The sequence below is a fragment of the Zootermopsis nevadensis genome, unplaced genomic scaffold, assembly GCF_977971745.1.
Source record: "Zootermopsis nevadensis isolate Lab colony 2312 unplaced genomic scaffold, Znev_1.0 Znev_ptg000003l, whole genome shotgun sequence".
NCBI lineage: Eukaryota > Metazoa > Arthropoda > Insecta > Blattodea > Termopsidae > Zootermopsis > Zootermopsis nevadensis.
This window is the reverse complement of record NW_028259135.1, coordinates 8,312,134-8,335,421: the sequence shown is the minus strand read 5'-3', so window position 1 is coordinate 8,335,421 and position 23,288 is coordinate 8,312,134. Positions and strand designations below refer to the sequence as shown.

Below are 23,288 nucleotides of genomic sequence, written 5' to 3'. Positions count from 1 at the left end.
TGAACTATGATATATTTTTAAAATATACTAATTGTTAACAATCTAATATTTATAAACATATCATTATGTATATGTGTGGCACAGCGGGATACATCTGTAAGCAGAAGTTTGTCGTCCGAAGGAATGAAAAGTTATTCCCGGCCCCCGCATTGTAATCTCGATCAACCTTTGTACAATAGGCAGTTACGTTCGAAGGAGCAAAGGTGATTATTACAGCACGTTACTGACGAAACAATCAAATATTGTTACCTTCGCGAGGACAATTGTAACACATTTTCTGGCGAGAAAGGAATGGCGTTTTTGAGGGCTTTAACCAGGTCTAATGTATATCGAAAGTTCGGCATTAGTGGCCTTCACCTCAGTGAGCAAGGAATAAATTCAGTTCCAGTGAAATTTTCAATCCCTCTTGCGTCCGTCAGATGTAATATATTGAAATCAACACATGCTGCGAGTGCTATCGGTTATGACACAGCAGTCGAAGGTAAATCGTCCCAACAACATCCTCGCGATCCATTGGATCTCACCTTTGAAGACCACGTCGCAGCATTTAAGAGCAAGACTACCTGGGAGATTATACGTGCATACGTCGTCTATACGTTGTGCTCATCCGAATATTTGGTTGAACATAACATGACGGTGAGAACATTTTAATATTTTCTTTTAATTTTCTTATAGTGATACACAATCTACCGGGAATAATTTTCGTATCAGTAAACTGAAGTAATTGCTGTGTATATTCGACATTTTATAATGAGCATGATTACATGAAACCAACCTGGTTTCATGCGTGCGGCAGTTTAATAGCCTGTGTTTATTGGAAGCCGGCCGGCAAGCTGTTTAAGTTAAACAGGTTAGATTCCTGATATAGTTTTGATTTTTTGGAAACGTGTGTAGTATAAGTGGGGGTGGGGGAGCGTTTTCGAATAATTAATTTCCTTTCTATATATATATATTAATAATTCTAAAAATACACATGGCCTTCGATTCAGAAATATCGCTCTAATGTGACCACTTTTTTGATACTAACCGAGTGGTGACATATTCGCCGATCGACATAGCAAGTCAGATCTACTGAAACAGGATTAAATTGATGCCCGTACTGAATTTCAAAAAACTTTATTTTTATGGATTTATGCTAATTCACCCATATTCCAGTCGTACGAAGCTTCCTCTGTGCATGTTTAGTTTCAGCTGCTTTCATGTTAATGTCAGAGAATCAAGGAAAAACGGCCCCTCGGTCGGTTGTAGCTCCTGTAGGGATATTGAACAGAAGGACGGAGAAATTCATACTCACTGCGTATTTGAAATGAAGGCTTTGACATACGATTCATGTGGCATCAGGAGGGGTGCCCGAGACATTTTATTAACTGCGGTTATTTCTGTTGTGACATACCTGAACTCGTTTAATTACCCACCAAAACAACGCCTGGCTTGTACGGCATTACTCCTTGGACGGGGGATCAGCCCATCGCAAAGCCTGTGCCTCGCGGACTGACGCCAAAAGAACCTGACTTAAGTAGGACTTAATTTGTACGTTTTCGTCTTTATTTGGGTTTTTGTGAAGAGAAGAGGGCAAGGGGAAGCCAAGGTCAGTTGGGATTCCCATGTGGTCACATGGGCGTGTATAGCCGCGAGTTCCCAATGCGATTTTAACCCAAACTGGAAATACCCACATATTTTAGAAAAACCGACCTCTGCGCAGATCATTTCAGCGGCTCAACATGGCGAAATTTAAGCCGTGCCCTGAGTTTTGTAGTAGACGTCACTGTCACGGAGGGATACCATTGTTTAGTTACAATGTGATTTGTGGCTGTGCAGTCAAATTTGAACCTTGACGTGATTTCTAAATCCTGCTCAGACACCAGTAGGACTTCTGACACGGGAGGTCAGCTGATCATAAATAAGGCTTCTACCTTCACACGAAAACTTTGACAGATCCGTATTTAAGGCCGGCTTATAACTCGTCGTAACATTGAGCTAACCTGGGAGGTGGTAAAGTTGTGACGTTCCTCCACGTTTACAAATAATTAAATAAACGACAATTCATACCGCTAATTGTCATGCCTCAGCCCCGCGTTTGTTGGACGAAGTTTGTAACATTTCTCGTATAATAGACAAGTATTCATCACTTTTGCTAACATACGAGGGCGATTTTCTCGGTTCGAGAGATTATTTACGTTCATTTTTGTATTCGGAAGGTACTGGAGGTTTTTCGTGGTTTTCCCCCAGTCTCTCCAGACAATTGCTGGGATGTTAGCTTAAATTAGACTATATCTGCTTCGTTCCACGGTCTTTCGAGTTCTTAATTGTCACTCGACTCTGTGTAGTCTGAACTGCTGACAGCATCGACAAATGAACCAAAATAAATCTCTACTACACCAGGTTTCATTCAGGGCCTGGATATTAGGTAATCTTAATAGTAATTTTGTAAGCCTGCCTATAATTGCAGCCAACAGATAAGATATTAAACTTCTTGCAGACTGCCGGTCGCCTGTCTTTGTCATCACGTGTTGACATTTCAGTGATAAGAAGGCTGCGCCGGAGGAAAGTGTTTGGGAATGTGTCAGAAGCAGTTTATGAATTAATCCATAGAGTTTGTTAAGATGTACTTTGCCCTTTGCTTGCGTCCCCAGCATCGAAACGTTTTTTTCTCACAGAGAGACATTGCCCTCGTGAAAAAAACAGCGTTGTAATTCGTTTCGTTTCCTTCCGAGACATACATAAAGTAGTAGCGAGATGAACTTCTACAACAACACTCCCATTTTGCGTTTTGCGCAGTCAGTGAAAGTTTCGACATCCCTTGCAGTTTCATCAGTGTCGTAGCGACTGTGAATTCTTCCATTTGCCTGGGTGTACTGAGGAAAACCGTCGTGAATTCCCGACAGTCGGAGTCAGGACTTCTTGGAAGACCGATTATTGGTTTATTTAACGATGCGTTGTTGTGTGCATTTGTGTGTTTCGTATTTATATTATTTCCTTAAACAGCGTTAGTCACTTTATTTTTGTAATGGTAACGTGTGGTGTTTTCTTTGCGGTACGGACTGTTATATAATATTTAGATGAGCTTCGGGCTTCATTATATGACCGGCAGGAGGGCTGCGTGCACGCGTTGCTCTGTACCCAGACGCGAGGCGACGCCATTCCGTTCCGACGGCACCAGCGCCTGACAGTCGGTTATGGGGTCAACAACTCTTGGCTCTCGCACAACTCAGGGACTTGCGGAGAAGCTTGTCAGCAATTTGTGAGGAAAATAGGCCACGGTAAGATCGTTCCTCTGCTTCGGTGGCAGGCGGTGGGTGAAAATTGCCCCAGTTTTGTGGCAGGCTGCCAGTAGAACGAAGTAACGACACTGCATCGAGGGCGCGCGCGGTGATGTTGTTGGACCGGATGACGATCGATACGGGACTGAAATGTACACTCCACCATAACGCAACCCGGTCTTAAACTCTTACTGTACGCGTACGTATGCTTCACCCCTCAGAAGACACGCCGACGTGTTCATTTGCAGGTGTATGAGTGCCTTGCACCTCTCTCTCTCTGAGGTACATTAACATACGACGTTTCGGAATTTGCCGTAAAGCATAGTCTGCTTGTTACAATCTATTTTAGCAACCTCCTACGATTCAAGCGCTTCGATTGTCATCAGTCTAAAAAATGATTGATTCGTTATTTTTAAATATATGCCCATTAATAACAGCACACAACCTCAATGTGTGAGGAGGATCATCCCCAGAAATGTAATGTGTGATTATAAACCATTTATCGCCCTAATGATGCAGACAGCTTTCTACCAGACAACACGGCGCTACAACGCAGATGGCAGCCATCTTTAAAAACCATTCTGGGGCAGACCTAGGACCTTTCCCGTCATTCATTTCGTGATCAGAAGCGAAAATAATAATTGAGACGATTCTGTATTTTTAGACTTGATGCGTTGAGCTGCCGTTCCGTTTCAAATTAATTCTCTTCCAACCTGACACAGTCATTACTGCAAGCCCCGTGTATGGACACCAGAAAGTGCTGTGCGAGTCGTCAAATCTTTTCACGGGAAGCGGCCATGCGCTGTCCGTCCAGAGCGAGCCTCTCTTCCCCTATACGACACTTGGTCCCTGTGGCACAAATTCCCATGCATAGTTTCAAAATAAGTAAATCCACCTTTGGACTTCCAAAAGAAGGTCTAGAATGTTTGGTTGCAAATTCCAACATTTTCATAGAAATTTTCTTCAAAGTTCAAGACGAAACTCGCAGATGGCGGGACCAACAAACAACGTTTCGTCTTGTCGCCTGATGTCGGAAGCAGAGCCAGCTTCCGAAACGCCGTGTTTTTAACCGTAATGTCCAAATTATGCGACAAAGCTTTGCGGCAAAAAAGTTGTGTTTTTGTGCGCGAGACAAGCTGAGGCGAATGTACGACGTTGCACCGCGGGCCTACTTTCTGTTCATGCAACTTGTTGGTTCCAAGGCGGCAACAGCAGCGAACGTTCCGTGTGAGAGAATCAATAACTGCACGTAGACAGTTACGCCTCCAGACGTGCTTCCGCTGAGACATCGCACTTCGATAAGAGAACTTCGCCGTCAGTGTTATTTGATACTTCATTCGCACTGCGAAAGTCGTCGCTTGAAAGCAAATGCCCCGTGTTCTTTTGTTCGGTCGGGAGTTGCTCTGTCCAACAGCCCCGCCCGATTAAGAAACGTCCTGCCTTGCTACCTGAACAAGAGAGTTTCCGAAACGTCGAATTTAAAAAAGTCTTAAAATGGAAAATCTCCAAAAAAATAATAACCATTTCTATAACACACCAATGTCAAAACATTGAGATTCAGCTTTTTTATCTGTTGAGTCGCAGTGATTTGCCTCAGTACGTCAGCAGAGGGAAGCAACTAGTGGCCCCTTTCAGTAGAATGGCTGCAGCTACAAGCCTCTGTTGAATATTGATGAGTGCTTTGTGATCATCAGCTGAATTATTTACCATAGTCACCGTGACAGTAACTGATGACTCCATCCTCAGCCACACACAGTTGATGGTACCATCCTGTGCCAGAAGCAGAGGCGCACATTATTTTGTTAATTATGAGACTTACATTAAACGTCTCAGAAATCCTGATGCAGTGGCTTCGTCTCTTTCCGGTCTTATCAGGGGTGTCGAATATCTTTATCCCAAAATTTTGATGGTTTTCTTCAGTCCTTCCAGACTAATGCTTGGCGCTTGTTTGGAAATTGGCTTGTTGTGTGCTAAATATTCTTTGAAGGTGGTATGGAACTGTGGTACATCCAGTGAAATGGTGACCATGCAATAACAATGCTGATGCTTCTCCCCACTCGACTCCCATGTTCATCAAAGGAAGTGCAGAAGCATTTCAGATTCCATGTAATTTTGTGGGCAGAACAGACACAGTGGTATCATGACTAGAATGGTGTGACTACTAGCCCTAAGTTTTCACTGTTTTCCTCAGTCTCTCCAAATCAGTTTCTTAAAGAACAAAGATGCAACCGCATAAAAACTGTAAGAAGACTGTGTTACAGTTGATCATCCATTTACACAATATTTTACTTTTAATTGTGACCGCTGACAGTAGACCGTCCATTCATGCACGGTGAAACATTGGCAGTTTGTTGGTTGTTGATTGCAGCTCCTGAGGTTTTCCAAGAAACTGCTTGGTGATCGACTCTTCAAGTTACTGATGAAGTCGACATTTTACGGTCACTTTGTGGCGGGTGAGGATCAGTTCAAAATCAGGCCGACTCTGGAGCGGCTTCGTTCATTTGGAGTGAAGCCGATCCTCGACTACTCGGTGGAAGAAGACATCTCGCAAGAGGAGGCAGAGCGCCGTGAGGTTGAGTGCGTGTCATGTTTTGTTCTCACTTTGATGCATGAAACTTGTAAATTATTATTAATTTATGTTACTTAATCCTCGTAAACTCGAGTGCAAGAAAATCTGGTATCATTTATGGAATATCGACCATCAGTTTCTGAAACAGGCAGTTGTTATCAGATGTATAACCTTGTCAGCAGAAGAAGCTGTAAAGATTTCTCAGCATTACAGGACGTGTACCCAGTGGTCTGCGAGCCACACTGACTACGAATTTATATGGTTTTGCCACTGTTATCTCTCTGAATTTGAACTGTGGCTGTGAAGTTGTTTACTGTACACTGATTTAACCATTGACAAAAGAGCTATAAGGTGCCCTCATTGTATGAATTGCTCTGGAGCCGAAATAGCTCAATCTGCTGGTTCCAAATGACAGTGAGATGTTGACAGCTGATGCAGGTGGGTTGATTTGTCCCGTGCCCTACTTTTTAACCTGCCCAGGAATGTAGACTGACCTTGCTCAGTAGGCTGTAGCTGTGTGTTAATCAGTGAGTCCACATGTGGGGCGTGGCCATGACAAGTTCCACGAATGAGATTTTGGCTGCTACCCCACTAGATGGCAGACACTTTCTGAAAAGTGATTTTGTTGCAGAAAGTTGAACTTCAGTGCTATTAGGTAAAAATTGATGGAGCTGGTGGGTGTAGTTTTGTGAAAGTTGATCTGTAGATTTGAAGACCTGAGTTCTAGGTCTGAATGTGGCGTCTTTGCTTCACATGCTGAACCCAGTACTCCCATCCCTGATTCACTTTGCATGTGACATGTTGAGAGGTTTTCACTTTTGCTGTAAAGGGCAGTGAAGTAGCTGCTTATTAGGCTGGTCACGGTTTTTCTCATGCACCTCGCATGTGACACGAAGCAGACGGGCTGTTTCCAGTCTGTTCCTCAAATAGCTTGTTGATAATAATAGCAAAGTGAGTTCCTTAGTGGGAGAGGTGTGCAGTTGTGTTCGCTTGGTTTAATTTTCTTTCAGACTGTTGTGTTAGCAACGACCAAACTGCCTCTCACTGATGATTTCTTGGTGTTGGGAAGAACTATTTCAAGACGACCTCAGTTCCATCTATGGACTGTAACTTGACAGTGAAACTGAGGAGCTTAAATAACAGGGAACTTCATGATTTGCACTTTTTAGTTTTTGTTTTTGAGTGGGACATGTGGCAAGCATGAGAAAACTAAGAGATGTGTGTAACATTTTGAAAAATCCCATAGAAAGGGAAATCTGGGGTTGGCCAGTATGAAAATGATAATAAATTGTAAGAATGTGAAGGATCAGTAGCAGGCTTTTATAGAGACAGTGATGAACTTTGGATCTCACAGCAAAAGGGAAGTTTCAAGTAGCTGTATATATGTTGTCTCTGTACTACAGAAAGGAAATTGTTTAATGTGTTTTTGTGTCATGCAGTTGCACCTGTTGGCCAGCACTGGCATGTGCATGTGGTCTTGCCAGATGTATGAGTCAGTGTGGCTACACTTAACATGCAAGTCGATCCCCTGTTATTATAGGCTACATTCCAAAGGGCATATTCTATTGCGTTTGTTTGAAGCCCATCTATACGAAGGAGCATAAGGCCATCAGCACTGTTAAATTTGCAAGCACAATGACTGTCACTTCACAGTCACATAACTGACTTGTGCGTGATCAGTGCACTAGATTGTCCTAACTCCCCAAGACTTTGATAATGACTTCAGTTCACCTTCCTAGCTCAATCAGTGTCAAGTAGCCTGTGAAATTGGTAAATTGCTATTACATTTTTAAATAGTAACTAACCCCATGGAGCAGAGTCCTTTTTGACAAACTAATAGTAATTTAGCTGATCAAGAAATTACTTGTCTTTTAATGAAACCTAAAGATTCATTACTGTGTTTGATAGAGCCTGCTGCTGGCCCCTGTCTTGAGCCATATGAATCCAATCTACCCTACCACCACGTTTACATAACATCGTCATGCCATCTGTCTCCCAGGTTTTCTGCCCAACATTTTTTACATGTTTCTTGATGCTTCCATCCATCTTGTAAATGCCCTGCCCAATTCATCCTCATTGGTTCCAGGTCCCTAATAATATTTAGTGGACAGTACAGATTATGTAGCTCCTTATTTTGCAGTGTCCTCCATTTTCCTGTTACGTCTGCCTTCTTGGATCCTGATATTCTCCTCAGTGCTTTATCGTCAAATGCCTTCGATCTGTTTTCTTCCCACAGTGTGAGAGATCAGGTACAGTACCCATGTAACATGATCCTTGTTCAGTATATCTGCAGCTTTACTACGCATCTAGAGGTTGTCTCTGCCTTCCGCAACCTGAGGGCACTCCGTACTGTCGTGACAGATCAGATGCTTAACATGGACAGACTGACTAGTTTACCTTTTCATGGTATTTTAATTGGCTTTAGAAAATTTGGTGAACTTCATGTTTCAGTAAGTATTAGTGCAAATAAAAGTAACTAACATTGTAAACTCAGTTATTTTGACATTAATTATCACACTTTGAACTGATCACGGTAAAGAATCGAGTGACACTTCGCGCATTGCTCGGTTCACTTCAGTTCTATGTGACCCTCATTGTTCAGAACCTCGCTGAGCCTTTATTTGGAGTCGGCTGTTACTTTCAAACTAGTTTATAGACAAACATAAATTATTTTCTGCCAAGCCTCGTGCCTCGACAGCCGTGCTTAAATGGCCGTAGCAACAACACTGCGCGAAGAAAGTCAAGTCAGAGCTGTGGGCTCTGACTTTGTTAGCAGGACATGACAGAGGCAGCGAGGCATGCAGTTGATTTGTTCTCACTATTATCTTTTGGTTGCAGGGGAAGTGTTTCGGAGGCAGGCGATGAGAAGTCACAAGGTGAGCTCTTCTCTGCTACTATATTGCTGTGTTTTTGTGGCTGCAGTGCACAAATGAATCCAAGAAATGGCCCACAAGCCATGTCACAAATGGGCTTTTGGCCTGGGCCCCTGTTGCATCATTCCTCCAATCACCTGATAGTAAGTTTACTGAAATGCGTAGTAGCATGAAGGATCGTCAGTAACACGTGAGTATGTTTGATGCCGTATTGTCATGGTGATTTGTTTGGAAATGGGAAGAAACACCATGGTAGGATATTTTTGGACTCTTGATAGAAAAAGACTGTGTTAATACACTCCTTTGTTGAAATCAGGCTGCCAAGCAGTCTATCTCCATGGCTCATGAACTTGTAATATTTGCTGAACAGCTTTGTTAAAACATTGCCCTCTTGTATGTCATTGTATTTATTTACTAGTGTAACCCCTTATGAATGAAATAGATGCTGCAAAACAACAAAACAAATGGCCACAAGAAGCCACGCGTCCCAAATGTACAGCGCAGCTTGGCACTGGCAGAATAAGGAACGTCTACCCGCGTGCCAATGCCAATTTGCTGACCATAAATCTCGGGGATTGAACATGTGCACTGAAATACCTAATGACTGATAATCTGGGTTGTGGTTTAGCTGTTCTGTGATACTTGTCTTGTGGCCGTGTAGTGAATTAATTCCTTTAGGGGATAAGTATGGTGTCACATTGGTAGCATTGCGCTGTTTTCTCTTCAGGGACAATCCGACAGTACCACATAGACAAGCAATTTGCAGATCGGCGGTACAAAGTTCAGAGTGCACGCACTTACTTCTACTTGAATGAGGCACAGTGTGAACGCAACCTGGAGATCTTCCACCAGTGTCTGGAGGCAGTATCAGGTAAGAGCAATTAGCATCATCTCTCATGTCCTCACACAGTGCTAGTGTACGATGACAGACACTCTGGTCTACCCACCGCCTCACATTTCTGTATCTGCAGGTTTTGGCTTTTAATTTAGAATTGCAAGCAATTATGAGAGTGGGTGATCCAAAGTGGTAGATGTTATGTTTTGAGTCTCAGCATAAATGGTAAGCAAAGTTAGACCAGTTTGTCTATTGCTCTGAGCTTACATGCTGCCAGGCTGAATTCTCACTCCTAAATAACTTGCATCATCCAGCCATGTTGCTGCTGGCAGGGGTGTACACATAGCCAGTGGAATATTATTACTGGGCCAGCCACAGGCCTCATGTTCTTCCATTTACATCATAATTTTCCAAGTATTTTTAGGGGACTTCTGCATGAAAATTTTGTTTGCATTTTTTCCAGTCCAGCTTAACTACCTAGGAAGGTACTCAGACTGAGTTATTGAATATGCAGTTTTTTCCATTCCCCAGTCACTTCATCACTCTTATGCTTTGAATTTCTATTGTTTTCCTTTGTGTAAGATACCATATTTCTCAGGCATGCAGAACAGTGGGAAAAATGGTCCACATTTAAGATCTGAATTGCCATAATTCTGTTTAAATAAATCTGCTCAGATCTATCATCAAAACTGTTGATTAAATGTAGAAAGTTGTAAAGTGGTCTGAATTGTGAGGTGGAAGCCTGAAACACGTGAGCAAGTTGCACTAGTGGGGGTAGCCAAATTGTTGTAGAGAGACCACTTCTTCCCCCCCCCCCCCCCCCCCAGTATTACTAATCTAGCTGTGTGTTGGCACCCCTGCCAAATCTCCATTGGCAGCCTGACAGTGACGCAGTAGCTTAATAAAGGGAAGCCAGTACTTGTACACCACTGAGGATGTTTTCCTGGTTTGATAATTGGCACATTAAATTTTGAATGCCCTGTTCCAAATTGTATGCTCTGTATTCTCAAGTTTGCTCTTAGAGCTGTGACAGCCTGTAAAGTGGCCTTAAGTTCAGTGTTTCATTATTATTAGAAAGTGCTGGCCTCCAGTGAGAGAGTTTTGATTGAGTTGCTGCTTTGTTCATTTGTTCTTTTTCTCCTGCTCTTATGATGATATCGTACTGAGCTCTCACTCACACGACACCTGTTACGTGAGCGAGACGCTGAGTGCAGAATTTAGAGAAAATGTCGGCTTGGTGGAAACTGTTGGTCTGTGCTTCGCTCATTTTATAATTTTTCCGATGCACGTCTGTGGACTGGCACGTGCTCTGTGTAATTGTCGTCTGATCCGTGCTAAGTGTCGCTATGTGTTGTTCTGTTATTAAGCTCACCTAACCAACTCTTGCAAAGTCATCTTGAAACAGGATTTAGCAGTTTGTTTACCAAGCCGGCCATTTATTCATTTTTGGCTAGGAGGGTTTTTTTTATTGTTTTGTGTGTGATGCAGAAACTCTTTTCCAGAAGAGATCTCCGCAAGCGTCTGAATGAATTCAGGAAGAGGAGTAGTCATGGTCGGATTCGACACATTTACTCTGCTGCTAAAATAAAGAGAAAAAAGATAGATACCAAAAGAATAGGAAAGTGATGAAAGTAGCCTCTGTTGGTTGCAAGGTCATTTAACAAATGCTTTGCGCCGGCTCGGTATGTTGGAGCATTGTGTCAAAGAGATGAGCATTTCTTAGAGCCGGCTCCCACCGGACCCTACTGCCTGGCCGCTGCACATTTTTTCTTTTTTACTGTGGCCTAAAGTAGGGTCCGGTTGTGGAGCGCAAGTTTATTAAGGAGACACAGAGTGTACTTTCTAGATGCAGGGCTGTTACGTGCCTGGGACGACACTCTGAGTGGAATCTAAAGCCTCTTTGAAAGCTAGCATAAGGAGCTGAAAATTTGTCAAGTTTGATAATTGCCTCTTTCCATTTTCACTAGAGCTCAAAAGTTTAGTCATTCTAGTAACACTGGACTAGAAGACTCTCTTAAAACACATTTAACTTCCAACCGAGTGATACTTTATTATGCACTGGTGCTTGTACAAATGTGAGTTGCATCTTTTGGACAGTCACGAGTAGCTCTCTTTCCAGCACTCCATTACAGAGGTTTGGAAGGTTCAGGAACCCATGTTTTGGCAGTGATTTCTGGGCATTAAAATGTCTCCCAGTTGCTGTAAGAGCATTTTCCATGGAAGTGCACTCTGTAGAAATAAGAGAGAAGTAACCCTTGACCGTGACATTCGATAACCGGTGACAAAGACAAGAGTAGGTGTCCAGCCAGCACTTGCTGATAGTCTTTTGTTTGGGGTGTTTTATCCATAGCAACTGATTCCCATATTAGAGGCACGTGGCAGTGGCTTGTTACATATTGTGGCATTACTGTGACTTTATGCTGATAACAGAAGGAAAGCCATAACTGCACATTGGTGTTCAGATAAGGTTTGTGCTGCTTCGTTTGAATACGTGAGAGCAGCACGTGGCGTGGCCTTCAGCCCAGTAATTGTGTTTGAATTACGCAAGTAAACTCAAAGTAATTGTCATTATCAAGTTCTGTTTGGAATGAAACGTAGGCTGTCCTTTCTGCTTGCCAAGTCATAAAAGTCACAGTAAATGTTGACATAGATCTCCAGGGAAAGAAACATGTTGAATTCTCTTATATGGCCTTTGATGGCTGAGCTTATGGAAGTTGGTGAAATCCCATTAATACAGCTTTCATGAACAAAGATTCTTTTAGATGGAAATTATGTGTGTGTTAGAAGTACAAATGATGATTGTTATAACAGGAAAAGTTTCTGAAGATGGTTGTCTTCTGCGATATAGTACCAACAGGAACTTACTGCTTCAGCCATCGGGGTGGTGGTCATTCATCACCGATGATGAAGACTGCACGCTGCTCTGAAATGTTGGTCATATCTGTCAGACTGCAGGGTACTACATCCTACAAGGCAACCATCTTCATACTCATTGCTGCAGAAACCTCGGATCATTCTGATGAGGAGTGTATTAATGGAATTTCATTTTTATAAAGAGGCAGGAAGATGAACAAAGAACGAGTGGCCTGTCGCTGTGAACTGAAGGTATGTACTTACAGTTTTTCTGGGTTTCTCTCTCCACGTGATATGTAACAAAACTTTTCTCCAAGGTTCATGTGGTAGTACTGCATGTAATTCAGTCATGTCGCAAAGAGTAGTGAAGTGTTTTAGAAGTGTAGCATGTTACAACCGACTGGACTCAGCGGAGCAAGCCTCAGCTTGTACTCGTGTTATGAGCAATGTAAGTACAAACTGGTCTTTATACTTTCCTAGCCAGTAAATTGCTGATTGTTGGTAAGTAAGTCAGTTGCTATGGATACTACACACTATTTGCAAGTGTGGAGGGAGTAAAGGTGAGGTGCTACCATGTGATTGGTTGGATCTCCAAGTGAATTGGGACGAGCTGAGAGCTAATGCTCGTGCGGCGAGATTCAACAGAGAGCGAGAGAGCGACATCTGGACCGCAGCACTGGTGCTACCAACTGTTGACAAATGGAGAAGATAGGTGGAAGTCGTGGAATTTATCTCAGACAAACTCATTTTCTCTGTTTACTGCTTGGAGCATTCTGATTTACTAATTATGCATCTCTCACATGTCAGTTAGCACACATAATGAGAGTGTGGGTGGACTTGCGTGGTGGTGATGGCTCCGTTGCAGCGGATGCAACGCGCGCACACAGCAAAACAAGGGGGCAAACCTGCTTGGACCGGTTGCTGTAATGTGATAGTGTAATATGTCAGCCACTCAGACTTGTGATTCTGTTAGGCGAGTGATAATGAATACTTAATTGGATCTTTGATGTAAATAATTGGTTTCTTTCACGATGAAATTTTTGCTATTCCTGCGTGTACTTCAATTTTTGCTCTACTAGAAGTCCCACATAAAAGTTTATGTAGCTGAATCACAAAATATTTATTGAAGCTGCATCTGCACTCTTTTTCAAAAAATTGTATGAAGAACCAAGCTTATCCCTTCTAGGAGGATCAGAGCTTTAAAATAACAGAGAAATTAGCATTGTTTCATGAAGCTGCAGTAGTGTATCTGTCATAACATCACACATCATTTGTCAGCTGTACTCAGATGCAAAATAGTTGAACTGAACACCCTTTTGAAAAAATGGTAATTTAAGAAGCCAGGTGTGTGCATTATTTGGTTAAATACTGTGCGGTAATTGCATGTTTAAGAAAGAGAGGGGTGTGTCATATTAAAGCATGTCATTACGGTACAAGCTGCTTTGTTGCAGCGATAAATTACAGTGTTGGGATAGTCATGGCTAAACATTTTGTACCACGTCAGTATTATTATTGTGGGTTGTAACACCATGTGGACTTGTAGATAAATACCATTATTTCAAAGACATACTGCCACCATCTTCAGGATTGAAGCCAGGTGGCCGCAATGTCCCAAGCAGGTCTGTCATGTTTTACTGTGTGTCCCATCAACATTTCCTTACTCAGAAAGTCACTGGGTCCATATATAATTTTGTGTATCCCTCATTTATGTTGCATATTGCACAAAAGATGAGAGTAAATTTATGCCTGACATGAACCCGTTTGTTGCAAAATTACGTTTCTGCCCCGTGCTGCGAAGCTGGATCTCCCACAGAGCAAGGGAAATTTATGCCGTTTGCATTATGTTACGTGAAGAGTAATAGCAGAGGTTAGTGGGTGGGTACCATAACAGGTGGTTGTGGAAGAAATAGAAAAACAATTTTGGTTCTTACTAATGAGACATTGAAAGGTCACAAAACCACGTGGCACAAATATAGTGATTGCAGGTGTGAATGTGTGTAGACAGGGACAGTTTGCAGCGTGATGTGCTGTAAACTGCGATCTGTTTCTTAGCATATTTAGTGAAGACTTGTTAAATGTTTAATTTCAAGCTGTGGGCGGTCCTGCAGTTTGTCCCATGTCATACGCGGCAGCAGTTTTGGCCAATAGTACCAAAGTGTGAAAATGAAACAAATTACTGCCTCAGTATAATTTTCTAATAAACATTACATTAAGTAACATGGTGTATATCCTTTCACTATTCTCATCAGAGAAGAAAAGTTTTCTGTGTTCAAAAGTATTAGTTACCAGTATACAAAATTCACCTGTCCTGGAGATAAAGACTCTGAATTGAAGTTCACAACTTGTTTGGCCATTTTGTATTTTCCAAGCACAGATGTCTTTATAAGAAATGTGTTGCTTGTGCAAAAGCTGTTCCCACAAAACACTGCCATATGGCAGTCCTAGGTGTCTCAAGGGATGCAGAACACAGAAACAAATTTAAAATAAATAAATAAAGGAAAAGCAGGGCTGTAACAAACATTTAACCACTGTGATTAATTAAACCTTTAATTGACCATACAGTTCAGATGCATAACCTTAAAAGTGCTACTTGTAACTTCTAAAGTAAAGTAAACTAAGGTTAAGCAAAGCAAAGCTGTTCACGATATAACATGGAAACACTTGGATGAAGAGAAGGCACTGTTCCTACTTATTCCTGACTGCAGCATTAGTTGTAGGTGAGTGGTCACCATCATGCCCCCTGCTGTGCTTTACTCCTGGGGAAAGGACCTCCTCACTGCCCATTGGATAGAAGCATGGTGGCTGGAAGACATCCTTTACCCATATTGGGTATCAAAACCCAGTTGTCCAGTCCGTAGTCAGACACCACACCAGCTGAGCTACCCTGGCTCTTATGTTTAACTTGTAATTTCAAATATTGTATGCATTTGCTGTGTAATCACTCAGAACTATGAATTTCAGTCTCAACTTATGTTTGTGCTATCAGCTCTCTTCATGGGTCTCCATGTGTCACTAGTTCAGGAAACGATCGTGAACCTTGAGACTTTGACGTCGAATTTGTAGCTTGAGACTTGTCATGTGTAGTGTTCATTCAATTATAAACTATTATTTTACATGACACATCTGTATTAACTAATGAAGGTATTGTTTGATCGATTGTTTGTTTGAAAATGTTGCCTGTGATTTATTGCGCTAGTCCCTGTACCCACTGCGTGGAGCCACTCAGCCGTCCACCCCACTTGTGTTTGTGAGGTTGCCCCACGCACCATAACTGATGCCGTGTTAGGTCTCTTTCGATGTTACATACTATTCAGTAAAATAATTTCTTGCAGCATTAACATCACAGCCATTTAAACAGATGTTTTAATATTGCAGGTGCCACTTTTGGGACAGGAATATGTGCTGTTAAGTTGACAGCACTTGGACGTCCACAGTTGCTGGTAAGTTGCACTGCCTCACAGTTTTTGGCTGTCACTATCAGTTAACTGTCTTTGACATCCTATAGTTACATAAAAATTGGGGTGATCGCACTTCACAGCTTGGGCTCTTTCTCATCACATGATCTAAAATGCTTTAGACTGACAGCACTGTGCATGTAAACTGTAATTTAGAATAAATCTGTAGGTAGCAGCGCGTTGCTTGCAACAGTTTATGGTATGAAGTAACCTGAATGCTGACAAACCTGTACACTTAGCTGCATACTAGAGACAGATGTTACCTGCATTGTGTCTGTTGTTCATTATGTGGTCATAAAAGTGTATTCAGTGTTCTAAAAAAGTTTTTATTTCAGGACATCTGTTCTTTTCACATGGAAAAGGCTGCAACAGGTGAACAAACTTTAACAGAATTAGAGAAAATTGTTAATTTCAGTTCAGAAAACAGCCACCAGTTGCTGGTATAAGAGGGTAAATTCTTGCTATGCTTAGGATGAGGTCAGTAAAGCTCTGTCTCTAAATTGGGGATCTGCTCACGACAGTCTGTGCAGCTGTGGATATGTAGCAACAGAGGAATCGAATTGTCCTGCCTTTGCCCTACTGTGGGGTTTGTTTCATGTATGCAAATCAAAGAAACCTGCGGGCTGCATGGTGGTACTGCGGAAAGTACGAACTGATGCCTTAACCTTAACCATTGACTTGAAGTATGCCTTCAGCGTGACTGCTGTTACCATAAGCGTGTCATGTAAGCGTAATTTCGCTCTACTGGCCAAACCATCATTATCAACGCAATGTGCTGCTGATGTGTTGCAGTTGCAACTGTCTGAGGTGATCATGCGCACACGAAAGTACATGACAGAGGTGTTGGGAGGGGGAGGCAATGTTCTGACGCATCACGTGCATGTGGAGGAACTGGAGAAGAAGTTCTTACAGGCGGGCCTTGAGGAGGAGACGGTTAAGAAGTTCCTTAAGCAGCTAACCTACGACAAAGAAGGGTGAGTGAAGCTGCTCTGTTGTGTTTCTGCCTCAGACCTGAGGTGGAGCCCTGTTGTGACATGTTCTTATTTTTGTATGCAGAGTTATTCACTTGTTTCCCTGGAGTGGTATTGTGGATGAGAACCAGCAGCTGAGTGACACGTTCCGTGTGCCAGACCTCAAGACGGGTCGCATGGTGCGCCTAATCACGCAGCTCACGCCAAAGGAGGAAGAGATGTTTCGAAATATGGTACGGCGCATGAACAACTTGTGCAGGGTGAGTATTCCTGTTTCAGATGAACATGACATTTAAACCCTTGTCATCACCAGTATAAATGTGGCTGGTGTGCACAGTCGTGGGGTTAAGAGGACTCTGACCTGTGCACTATGCTGTTCATTAATACAGCGTAACTTACGATTAACAAGGTTCTGAATTTTCATTTGTTTTAATTACCAGATGGCAGAAGAGCTGGATGTACGCATCATGGTGGACGCAGAACAGACATACTTCCAGCCAGCTATCTCCAGGATCACCCTTGAGATGATGCGAAAATACAACAAAGATAAGGTGGGAGCACACTTTGTAGCAGTCCTGTAAGGAGTTGCCAGTTGTCCGTCTGTTTATTACAGGCTGCTAATGTTTGGGGGGTGGGTGTTGTGGATTTGGATGTTGGGTAACAGTAACATCAACAATAACAAAATTTAATTAAGTGCAGCTTAGGGCTTAGAGAATTTTGGCGTCGTGCCAGGTGTGATCCTATCTTGCTTCATGGCTTATGTAATTGTTGGGGGATGGATCATCTGCGTCAATTGGGCCGAACAGTAATAAGTTTCACCCGAGGACAGAGATAGCTTCCAGTCACTGAAACTTGTTTAATTAAGATTAAGGCGGATATCCAAGAATTGGAATAAATTCTTCACACATTTAAATTTTAAGCCACTTCTTATAAAACACACCTTTTCAGTACTATGCTCTGGATGCATGAATTTTGGTCTGGACAACATGGTCAAAAGTTGTACTCACCATTGAGATGAATATATGATGTTTCTGACATTATGATTGTGAGGTTCTATAGTAATCCTTGCTCCGTCTGTCCCTTCTGATCTGCAGAGATTGCTCAGCTCTGAACATTATTTTATGAATGCTTTCACTCGTTCTGTATGCCACCATCCTAGCACATGCCCATCTTGTTCGGAAAACTAATTAGTCATGATGAGATGCCCGTGAATTGACCATTTCTGTTGATGTGTGTGCAGGCAGTAGTGTTCAACACATACCAGTGCTACCTGAAGAACACGTACGAAGAAGCAACGAACGACTTGGAGCAAGCAAAGCGACAGAACTTTTACTTCGGAGCCAAGTTGGTCCGAGGCGCCTACCTCGAACAGGTCGGCTAGCACCAATTCTACCAAAAAACATTATAATCTCTGAAATTTAAGTTTAGTAATACAAAACTCACTTGTCTTACAGATCACAGTTGGCTCAGGGCCATGCACTATCAGAATCTGAAATATAAAAGAAAGTGTAGCATTTTAGTGTTGGTAACACTGACGTCTATCACTTGTAGGAGCGGGCTCGAGCCGCGGCGCTTGGCTACTCTGATCCCACAAACCCCAATTTTGAGGCCACGACCGAGATGTACCACCGCACCCTGACCGAATGTCTCCGCCGCATCAAGGATCTCAAGGACCGCAGTGAGGATGCAAAGAGGATCGCCATTATGGTGGCTAGTCACAACGAGAATACTGTCCGATTTGCGATCGAGAAGTACGTGTCCAGTGCGTTGCTGTGGGCTGTTTGCTTTCAGTGTCTTTTTACAACAGCTTGATGGCACTGTTTGTTTTGTTGCAGAATGAAGGAGATTGGAATCTCGCCAGAAGACAAAGTGATCTGTTTCGGGCAGCTGCTGGGCATGTGTGACTACATCACATTCCCTCTCGGTGGGTGCACATGCACTGGGGGCTGAAGGAGGACAAAAATGAGTAGCCACAGATTTCAGAACTAACATTAAACTTGTGAATATCTCACATAAACAGATAATATTAAAGTGGATCTTACGACAGTGGCGCAGCTCAGAAGACCACTGTCAATATGTCAGTAGGTTATTTAGTAAGTTACTTTGATGTAATCTGCAGTGCTTATTTTGTTTACTCTTGCTGTACAGGTCAGTCGGGCTATTCCGCATACAAGTACATCCCGTATGGGCCAATCAACGAAGTGCTGCCATATCTGTCACGGCGTGCTCACGAGAATAAGGGCATTCTAAAGAAGATTAAGAAGGAGAAGAAGCTGCTACTGCAAGAACTGCGCCGCAGGATAATGTCTGGTCAGATATTTTACCGGCCCAGAGGCAACTATGTCCCTGTGTGAGTTCAGGACACGAGGGGTGTTAGTGGTCTCAACGCTAGAGCATGCTGCTCAATGCCGAGCCGCCAAGACGTTCCTTGCGCCGTGATGACTGTAACATTTCAGTATGGGCGGTCGGTTAGTAGCCACCGTTCGTCAGTAACCGTACTTAGTTGAAGCGTGACTTTGGCATTGAGTGTCATCTTCTCTCGTTTTTATAAATATTATAAATATGGCGTGAATGTTGTATTGGAGTGGGCGTGCGTGTAGCAAGCTTGAGACTTGTTTGTTCTGTCTGTGTAGTTTAAATATTAACTGAACAGTATTTTCAGTATTGAAATGGGACCGTTGGAGTGGGATTGCTCCCAGTGGGGAGGGGAGGGGTGGGGGGCACTCCGCCTGGCACTTGTTTCTTCCATTCCATCATTTCCCTCCAGATTCCAGCTTCTTGAATTTTGCTTTAAGCTCGTCATATGGTATTATGAATTATCTATGTCCGTTAGTCTTTTTGGTTAACATGCGATAGTTTACTTTAACAAAGCTACAAATAAAAGTATTATTTATGATATTGTATCAAAGGATAAGACTGAGTGGAGGTTTTCTTCTACGGTTTTGTGTTGGAACGGCACTACAGCTGTTTCTGCGTCACTGTACTTATTATAAAGAAGAAATAAAGTAAGGCATGTTTTCGCAAACATTAAATTTTTAAGTAGTCTTTGTGACTATGGGACAAGGACTATGAACAGATGTTGCCAAGAGTGCGTATTCACTCAATTGCAGTAAAGTAAGGAAAGAAATTTGTGGAAAATATGCAAGAAAAGGTGAGATGGGTGGCAGTCCTTACTAGTACCAAGGTGTTGTTCTGTATGGGATCCTTGCACACAGTTTCAGTGAGCATATGGCCACATGACAAGTGTGCACTTGTTGCTTTCTCATTTCCTTGCACGTATCACCCTTCTTTGTGGGGGAATGTGACACCGTGCTCTGCAAGGAGATGTTTAAGAAAGAGGTGTGCTCTAATTGACTTCAGAATCTGCACACAGTACTTCATGGTATCCTTTGCCACTAAGAATAATTAAGAACCATTTAAGTCTAGTGAGCAGCTCACACCTGAAAGGATAAACTAAAGTAGTTGCTACCGGGCGTGATCAAGCCCTTGCCGTCCTTTAGACATGATGTTTTGTGGTTGTCGAGGCGTGGAACTTTAGCACCGGCATTGCCGTATGCTGCTGCTCGTTGATAGAATCGTCATCGTGCCTTATGTTATGACAATATACCACCATTAAGGCATCAGAATTACAGCGAGTAAGTACGAGAGATCTCTTTTGGTATCTTTACTGTGCCATTGAATAGTTTGTTGCGAAAATGTGTCTCACACCAGATACGAAGACTTGTTCAGCTTCAATGTTGTGTGTGTGGACAGTTAGTTACATATATCACCCGATACTTCTCAAGTCTTACTGCAGTAATGTGGCAACTACAAGTTGACCCTCATATTCATCAAGTGCTTGAATTCCTTCAATTTAAACAATTCTGTACACATTTTACATTCCACTTCAATGTTCACCTTTGAATATTCAGTTGCTAAATTGCTGAAAGTGTTACATGTACTTAATGGTAACAACATTGTTACAGTTCCACCCATGAGTTATTTTTAATTTTGTTAATGGAGAAGTATTGAGAACCATCATTATATTTTTGAATGTAATTATGTAATGTGAATACGGTAGTGGATATACCAGGGCTGAGGGAAGCGGCATGCTGTGATGTGGAGTGAGCAGACCCCTTTTCTGGTAACTGGAAGGAGACAGTTGTTACTACGAAGTGCTCAGCATACCTGTAGACAAGGTTATCGTCTGAGGCGCGAAGGCGTTCGGCAGTGCCGGTAGAAAGCCCGAAGAGACTCGACTTTGTCGCCATCCAGGTACTGGAACACGTTTGTAAAAATGGGCATTTTCACAATTTATTTCACACTGAATAGTGGGACTTACAGTACACATTCATTGTGACCAGGAAGAGTATAGCATGTCTCATAAAACTTCTATAACTGCTACATGTGAATGTAAAAATACAGTGTCACTGTTGTAAATGTATAGTGATATGGTGGATCGATGACTGACTCTTCCCTCTGTCACACCACACTTTATGTCTGTCAGTTGATATGAATAAAACATTCTTAAATTAATTGCTGAAACTCTGTTCATACTTTCCCCAAATCCCAGGTGCTACTGCCGTCACAGATTGTAATCCAGTATTTTTATACATATAAAATGTCATGTCTGTCGTGAAGTTCCTCAGAGCCATGGTGGGAATGATGTACCAGTGCCCTGATCACGTGTCAGATTCGCTGACAATTACATGAGGCATTCTCTGAAAGGTCAGCACTGCATTACAGTTACCTTGAAATTTCCTGTTCAACTTGTTCATTAAAACAAATCACTTTGAATATAACCACTTAAAAATGTTGCTGGTCTTCTTGTTCAATGGTCTGTTTACTGTTGCACAAGTAGTTTCAGCACGGCACGGACAATGTGTGTTCATCTGCTCCAGCTTCATGGTTGTAGTTGGAGATGCCTATGCTTTAAACTTGAAATTAAACTCATTGCAGTGTTAAGTTCATAAATATGAGAAGTGCCTCAGCAGCAGTATGTCAAACTGTCTGTGTAATGATTGTAATTACAAATTCTACAGAATACAGGGGGAAGTGGAAATTGTGTGAGAATGTTCTTCACGCGTGAATGCTCCTTGAGCTACTGACGACTGATGCAGCAGTAGGTTACACTCTGTGAATGCAAAACGTGGAGTGTAGGCTTCAACTCGTGCAAGAGAGGGAAAGTGCTTGAGGCGACGCTGCAGGAATGTAGCATTCACATAATTACACATACTAATCTGTGATGAAGTGGCTTGTTGCTGTTGAAAGAAAATGGGTAAATTTTGTTGCAGTATTGCTTTCTTTTTAAGTGTGATGTAGTGAGATCAGGTGAGAGAGCTCATTACATGACTGAGACCAGATGCTCATTATTTTTGATATCACAAATTTTATACATTATAAAAACTTTTTCTTGCTCCTCCTTGACTACAGTTCACTGATTCTCAACAGCTTCCACTGTCTGTCGTCATGACGACACAACCTGGAAGCCGTCACAGTCACAACAAGCATTTCGTACCGAGGAGAGCCACTGGTGTTCCTGAGGTTCACAGAACGTGTCAATTCGTCCATTTTAGAGCATCATTGTTCCAAAGTAAGACTGCAGCCTGATTATCAAATTTGTCAACATCACAGTGGTCCAAAGTGTGTGACAACTGATGCTGATCAGTTGTCATGTTTTTACATTCCTTCATTTACGCCTTTTGAACCAGTTAACGAAGCAACAAAAATTTCATAATAGTGAAGTGAACTAGTTGCATAAGGAGAGAGACGGTTCTTTTGCAAAGAGGGCAGTGAATCATAAGATTAATACAGTGTTTTGTTACAATGATACTGCACCTGGGGAGCATGTTGCTTTGATGATGTATCAACTGCGGAGGTTATCGAGCATATGATTTTGTGTGGTATATTGGAGCCAAAGAGGAGAGAATACTATAGCGTTAGTTTTGGAAGAACGAGGAAAAGCACAAGGAACTTGAGACAGCTCATAGAACTTCCACTTACAAGTAGCTGCTGTCATTCTTGGTAACACAGGAAAGCCTACCCTCTCAAAACTGTTGCTTGCATCTACTTGGCAACTTAATTCAACAACTGAGGGCCATTTCCAAGCTGTACATATGCGGTCTTGTCTTGGAACACCATGTGCTGTTATGTTGAGTGAGCTCTAGAGCGACACAGCTTGGGTCACAAGGTGGTAATGCGCGTTTTGAGTTTGCGGTGGGACTCTAGTCTCATTTCGAGCCACGTGTAGGGTGCCACAGCCAAGACGAGGGCCGCTGCCAGGGCATATAGTTTCAGCCAGTTGCAGACGCCTCCATGAAGCCCAAAGGCCAGTGACAGCCCTAGGAAGCGGAAGAAGTAGCAGTGTGCCAATGGTGCCTGCCAAGAGTCGGGGTACACGGTGACCAGCAGAGCTGCAGATCAACAAAAGGTTGGTAGTCAGTGCTCTGACAGCTGTTACGTTGACATACATGCATACATGACATTGAAACTC

At 42.5% G+C, this 23,288-nt stretch overlaps 2 protein-coding genes across 4 annotated transcripts in view; one reads left to right on the top strand and one right to left on the bottom strand.

The window, feature by feature from the left end:
• Nucleotides 1-140: 140 nt before the first annotated feature.
• On the top strand, nucleotides 141-21,331 carry slgA (proline dehydrogenase slgA). Of its 2 annotated transcripts, XM_022080645.2 has the most exons (12): nucleotides 141-636; nucleotides 5,629-5,837; nucleotides 8,668-8,705; nucleotides 9,430-9,573; nucleotides 15,766-15,830; nucleotides 16,638-16,819; nucleotides 16,902-17,076; nucleotides 17,257-17,367; nucleotides 18,057-18,188; nucleotides 18,368-18,567; nucleotides 18,652-18,740; nucleotides 18,965-21,331. In XM_022080645.2, the coding sequence occupies exons 1-12, from the start codon at nucleotides 292-294 to the stop codon at nucleotides 19,168-19,170; spliced, it is 1,896 nt and encodes a 631-aa protein (XP_021936337.1). In that variant the 5' UTR covers nucleotides 141-291; the 3' UTR covers nucleotides 19,171-21,331. The 2 variants fall into 2 exon arrangements, with proteins under 2 accessions (XP_021936337.1, XP_087198451.1); XM_087342325.1 differs by lacking the exons at nucleotides 141-636; nucleotides 5,629-5,837; nucleotides 8,668-8,705; nucleotides 9,430-9,573 and adding an exon at nucleotides 11,069-11,219.
• The window catches only part of LOC110837952 (N-acetylglucosamine transporter UNC93A), an 11,497-nt gene continuing 3,125 nt past the window's right edge, over nucleotides 14,917-23,288 (bottom strand). For both annotated transcript variants that reach the window (XM_022080651.2, XM_022080653.2), the window contains exon 7: nucleotides 14,917-23,208. In XM_022080651.2, the coding sequence (XP_021936343.1) occupies nucleotides 22,979-23,208 (230 nt within the window). In that variant the 3' untranslated portion in view covers nucleotides 14,917-22,978. The remainder of the gene's footprint in view (nucleotides 23,209-23,288) is intronic.

Excerpts from the sequence above, each read along its gene's own strand:
- slgA (XM_022080645.2), top strand. The coding sequence starts at position 292 with ATGGCGTTTTTGAGGGCTTTAACCAGGTCTAATGTATATCGAAAGTTC. Across the intron at positions 18,189-18,367 it reads GAGGCGCCTACCTCGAACAG|GAGCGGGCTCGAGCCGCGGC; the intron begins GTCGGCTAGCAC and ends TATCACTTGTAG. Across the intron at positions 18,568-18,651 it reads GTCCGATTTGCGATCGAGAA|AATGAAGGAGATTGGAATCT; the intron begins GTACGTGTCCAG and ends GTTTTGTTGCAG.